We start from the raw sequence: 6,099 nt of genomic DNA on the forward strand, positions 1-6,099 counted from the left end.
TTCTCAAGAACACTTAAAGTTTCTATTTTCACAACCGAGGGTCCGAATCACATCATATAAACTCCGTTTCTCACCAAATTCCATAGACATGACTTAAATACCCTATTAAACCTGTACCGGGCTCCGGAAGCAAAATACGGGCCTGATACCAACAAGATCAAGCATTATTAAATTTCCAAAAACCATTATATTTTTAGTTTAACAATTTTCTTCAAAAATTCATTTCTCGGGCTAGGGACCTCAGAATTCGATTTCGGACATACGCCCAAGTCCATATTTTACTACAGACCCTACGGGATCGTCATATCACGGGTTCGGGTCTGGGTCCGTTTACCAAAAATGTTGACCAAGGTCAAATTTAATCAATTTAAAAGGCAAAATTTAATATGTTTCTTAGATTTCACATACGGGCTTTTCGGAAATGCGTCCGGATTGCGCACATAAATCGAGGAGAAAGAAAATGAGGCTTTCAAGGCCTCGGAACCCGGATTCGGATTCCAAAATAAAAGATTACCCCTTGGGTCATCATAGGTATCGGCGTCACTTCATCGACTGCAAACATTTCCTTTGCAGCATGTTGCTCTCCATAAACCGCTTTTACGCCATCCTCCCTTGGCAACTTTATCATCTCATGAAGAGTTGAAGGTACCGCCCTCATGTTATGTATCCATGGTCTCCCAAGGATTTCATTATACCTCATGTCGCCTTCGATGACATGGAATTTTGTATCTTTTATGGTCCCGGCTATGTTGACTGGCAAGATTATCTCCCCTTTTGTTGTTTCGCTTGCCATGTTAAAGCCATTTAGGACCTGGGATGCAGGTACAATCTGATCCTGTAGGCCGAGGTGTTCTACGACCCTCGATCTGATTATGTTCGTTGAGCTACCTGGATCCACTAGAACACGTTTAACTTAAATTTTATTTAAAAGGATAGAAATTACCAGGGCGTCATTGTGCGGCTGAGATATGCCTTCTGCTTCCTCATCATAGAATGAAAGGACGTCCTCGAGCACATAGCTCCGATCCGCTTTTCTCTGGTGATCGACACCTTGGTGCGCTTGAATACGGGTCTTTGTGGGACGTCGACACCACCAACGATCATATGGATTACATGTTGTGGTTCTTCTTGCTTATTTTTTCTTGCATTTCTTTCCCTGGAGTGGCTTTTAGCCCGATCACTAACAAATTCTCGAAGGTGACCCTCGTTGAAAAACCGAGCCACCTTCTCCCTTAGCTGCCTGCACTATTCGCTCCTATGGCCGTGTGTGCTATGATACTTGCACATCAAGTTTGGATTCCTCTGAGAAGTATCGGTTTGGATAGGCCTGGGCCACCTGGTATCTTTGATTCTTCCAATAGCTGACTCAATCCCTGATGCGTCTACACTGAAATTATACTCTGACAATCGAGGTGCCTCCGAGGGTTCGGTGTGTTTATCAAACCCGCTCTTTCTCATGAGTCCTTGAGAGTTTTGACCTCGATCGTTTCTTCGATCATTTCGAGGGGCATTTCGGCCCGAACCATTGTTTCTTCGATCGATATACGGCTAATACCGTTCTTTGTTTGACCTCGATTTCCTGTCTATATCCCTTGGGGGCTTAGCTGCCGATCTGTTAGGATGAACTAAACCCGAGGGGGCTCCCAACTGGTCATCCTCGACCCTAATCTTTGATTGGTAACGGCTATGTACATCCGACCACGTCACAACTGGATACTCGATCAGATTCTGCTTTAATTGTCGGGACACAATCGAACTCCTTTCATTCAAACCCTGCATAAAAGCCTGTACTGCCCGGTCATCCGAGATCGGTGGTAATTCCATTCGCTCCATCTGAAACCTGGACACGAACTCCCTCAACATCTCGTCGTTCCTTTGTTTTATCTTGAATACATCCGATTTCCTCGTTGCCACCTTTATGGCTCCGGCGTGTGCTTTCAGGAAGGCGTCTGCTAACATAGCAGACAAATAAATAGAGTTAGGAGGCAAGTTATGATACCAAATTATGGCTCCTTTCGACAAAGTTTTCCCAAATTTTTTCAACAACACGGACTTGATCTCATTATCATTCAGGTCGTTTCCTTTAATCCCACAAGTATACGAGGTAATATGCTCATTAGGGTCGGTTGTCCCGTTATATTTGGGTATATCGGGCATGCAAAATTTCTAGGAATGGGCATCGGAGTCGCGCTTTGAGGGAATGGTTTTTGTATGAACTTTTTGGCATCTAAACCCTTCAAGACTAGAGGTGCCCCGGTATCTGATCAACACAGGAGTTATAAGTTTTCACCTTTTTGTCGTTGTCTTCAATCTTCTTTTCCCCGGACTCGATCCTCCTGGTGAGCTCTTCGAGAATTTTCATAATAGTGGGGTCAGTCCCCGAGCCATTTTCATTTGACCTATCTGGCGCCGATTCAGCACATCGAGTGTTTTCTGGTTCGGCTATGCTTGGAGTTTTATTCTGACTCTGAAGTTGAGCAATGGCGATCTGCTGAGCTTGCAGCATCTCGAATATCACTTGGAGGCTGACTTCCCCATCTCCTATACCTGGTGTTCCTCGGCCCCAAGATCGGGCTTCCCTGCGTACACTCCCTCAAGGGTCTGTGCCTAGATCTATATTTAAAGCAATGTGCGAACTAATGCCAACTGGTTCCACAATTTGCATTTGCCATGGGTTTATCGGTGGTACACCGACCCCTACATTGTTGTTTTCCCCATGAAATCCAAGACCTTCGTTGTCATAAATAGGTGTATTTTGCGAGTTTGACATGTTTAATCCTGAGAACCAGAAAATCATGACAAGAAAAAGTGTAAAAATAACGTGTGTAATGAGAATCGGTAATGAAATAATCACTATTATCTTTAGCCCCACGGTAGGCGCCAAACTGTTTACCTCAAAAATACGAGTAACAATTAAATTTGATTTGTGGTTTTAAAGATATGTGATTTAGTTCAATACCAATTAATAATCAAGAAATATAAAGTATAGGTGAAAGAAACGAATGAATCAAACCAGTGTTACCAAACAATATCAGCCTCGAGTTTAGTGACCACGAGATGAACCAAGAACAATAAAGCAAGAATAGTAAAGAGATGAACCAATATCGGCCTCGAGCCAGAAAAATAAGATAGTACATTCTTTGCCAATGATTAGATGATGTTTACAAATGATTGGGGTCCCCTTATATAATAGGGGAACCCTAAATAAGGTATATTTCCATTTACAGTAAGGAATCTTATTGGGACAGCTGCTAACCGCCTAGTACGGAATCGTAAAATTCTATTTTGGGATTTGCACCATAATTCTAGGGACGTAGCAGGAATCCCGCTCATTCTGTTAGAAATCCATAACGGCATTATTTCGGGGTTGAGTATACTCGGCGTCGGTATTCATGGCACTTCGATCCTCGGGCATTGCATCCTATCTTCGAGCTCGAGTCTGGTCCATCGAGCTCGAACTCGATCTTGCCTGAACTCGGACTTAAGACGACCCCTCGAGCCTATAGATCGAAGGCATATGTTTTTGACTGTATACAAATGCTTATCATAAAAGGAATCAATTTGTCACGTAAACGATCTTTTGAATTGAATATTACCCCATTAGTTCTAATTTATATGAGGTTTTCTGATTTGTCATAAAATTTAAAGAAAAAATCTTTTCAAATTTATAGTAAAAAACAAGTCTTATTAGTTTTTCTTGACTATAAATGTGAAATAAAAAGTTTATAAGTTAAGTTTTTAAAAAATATAGAAAGTTATCATTCTTTTCTAGAAAACAGAGAAAAAAATTTCACATAAATTGGGATTCAAAAAGTAAATTAAATTCCAACTTTAAATTCTCATTTTATGTAAAGAAGTTCAACTTTCTTAAAGCCCATTATATCTAGGGGTAGGCGTTCGGACAATTCGGCTTGGTATGACGGTTTGGATTTTTGATTTTCGGATTGAAGAAATGACAATCCAAATAACGTCGGATTGGATCGAACTTTTTAAGTTTGGATCGGATTAATTGGTTTGGATATTTTGGATTTTCAATTTTGAGCTTATAAGTTGAGATGTTTCTTCTTTCTACGATAATGATCATCCAAATAAAGTATTCATGTCAAATTGCTAGCTTAAAAAGCTCCTTATTTTACCGCAATCACCCAAATAAAGTATTCAAGTAATATTATCAAGAAAATACAACAAAAATATTAGTAAGACCGATAAGAAGTAGCAATAGTAAAATCATGTCCAAATAGAAAGTATTCTGATAGTAACTTAGCACTTAGTATTGAATATTTGAGATTATGTCTAATGATTAGGATATTGTAGTTATTACTATTGACATATGAATAATGGACTAAATATAAAATATAAAAATTTCGAATTTTTGGATATCCAAAAATCTGAAGTACCAAATCCAATCTAAAATCCAAATATTTTAAAAATTAAATCGAAAATCTAAACCAAAAATTCAAACAATTCGGACTTCGGTTTGGATTTCTGGTTTGCCCAAACTATGCCCACTCCCAAACCCAAATAAATAAATTTTTAAGCATATTCAATAAGAATATAATAGTCAAACTTTCATGTTTTACTTCGATGGAAACGTACATTAGAATAAAGACACTCCTACCATCCCAATTGATAATAATATTATTTGACTATCAAAATTTTAAACAAACAACTTTTGAAATTATACTCTTGAGAAATACTTTCCTAATTTTAAATTATTTTTATTAAGGATAAATTAATTCAAAATTAATAAAAAGATAAGTGCGTCAGTTTTGAGGAGTAAATTGGAAGCCATTAAAAAAGGAATAAAATAGAAGTAGAAAAGAGGGTGGGGGTGGGGAGCAAACGAAATGGGCGCTTTTCTTTCTTTTTTTCGTGAATTTCCTTACTCAGTTTTGTCCTATTCATCCTTAATTTTGTGTAATTCAATTTCCATTTGTGACAAAATGAACATATAAAAAAACGAATAATTTAGCCCCTTTCAACCATTGAACGTGAACCTGTAAACTGCTATTGTTTTCTTTCTTTATTTGCTTGTTTTGAGAATTGATGCATACCTATTCACAAAAGGGATTTTTACATTCCTATGCCATATATGAAACCTTATTACCCTCAATGCTTAAGATTTAATTTAATTACACTTAGTATACCAAATTACCAATCCTATACCATACTTAATTAAGGGTCTAATTAATGGGCAGTTTTTACTCCTTAATTAAAGGTATCCATATATCCCACGTTTCTCTATCCCCCTAATTCCTAAGACCTACGCCCTTTTTTCCCTCCTCTTTCTTCCTCTTCTCCATTCCTTCTTCTTCTCAAAAAATATAGAGATGGAAATTGCAATTTTGTTACATATGTTAATCAAGTTCTGATAATCTTTAACCAACTCAATAGCTCAAGTAATAACTTTTTCATCTTCTTCAGTCATGTCTTCAAGACTACAAGGCTTAAGAACTTCAACTAAGCAGTCCCACAGCTTAGGAAGCTTTTCAAACAAAGATCCACCCAATTTTTCACATAAGTACTTCAAGGCAAGTTCAGATCCACGTCTACTGATGAAGCCCTCAACCTTTAAACGATCTTCGCCAGGGGAGAGCATATGAACTTTCGATTTGTGTCTATTACTGCTGCTAACCAATCAATCCCCTCCCCCTTCTTCTGACTTTGATTCAAAGATTCAACTTTTAAAGACTAAGCTTCACCCTGAAACCTTAAATTGATTTGTAGTTTTTTTTTTTGTAGAAATTTTGTAGGTGAAGAGAAAATTTTGTAGTCAACATTTTTTTCAACATAAATTGTAGTTTAATTGTGGTATAAATATAGTAATTTTGTAGATACTTTTAAAAACAATACAACTTTATACAATACTTAAACTGATTTGTAGTTTATTTGTAGTTTTTTTGAAGAAATTTTGTAGATGAAGAGAAAATTTTGTAGTCAACATTTTTTTCAACATAGATTGTAGTTTAATTGTAGTATAAATGTAGTAATTTTGTAGATACCCTTAAAAACAATACAGCTTTATACAATACTAAAACTGATTTGTAGTTTATTTGTAGTTTTTTTAGTTGTAAAATTTTGTAGTATGTAATAGTATAT

General features: G+C 37.2%; 1 protein-coding gene across 1 annotated transcript in view; it reads right to left on the reverse strand.

Moving 5' to 3' along the window:
* Positions 1-5,395: 5,395 nt before the first annotated feature.
* The window catches only part of LOC109236934, a 4,100-nt gene continuing 3,396 nt past the window's right edge, over positions 5,396-6,099 (reverse strand). Inside the window, exon 4 of the mRNA XM_019403174.1 lies at positions 5,396-5,569. Coding sequence (XP_019258719.1) covers positions 5,396-5,569 — 174 coding nt within the window. The remainder of the gene's footprint in view (positions 5,570-6,099) is intronic.

The sequence above is a fragment of the Nicotiana attenuata genome, unplaced genomic scaffold (genome assembly GCF_001879085.1).
Source record: "Nicotiana attenuata strain UT unplaced genomic scaffold, NIATTr2, whole genome shotgun sequence".
Lineage (NCBI taxonomy): Eukaryota > Viridiplantae > Streptophyta > Magnoliopsida > Solanales > Solanaceae > Nicotiana > Nicotiana attenuata.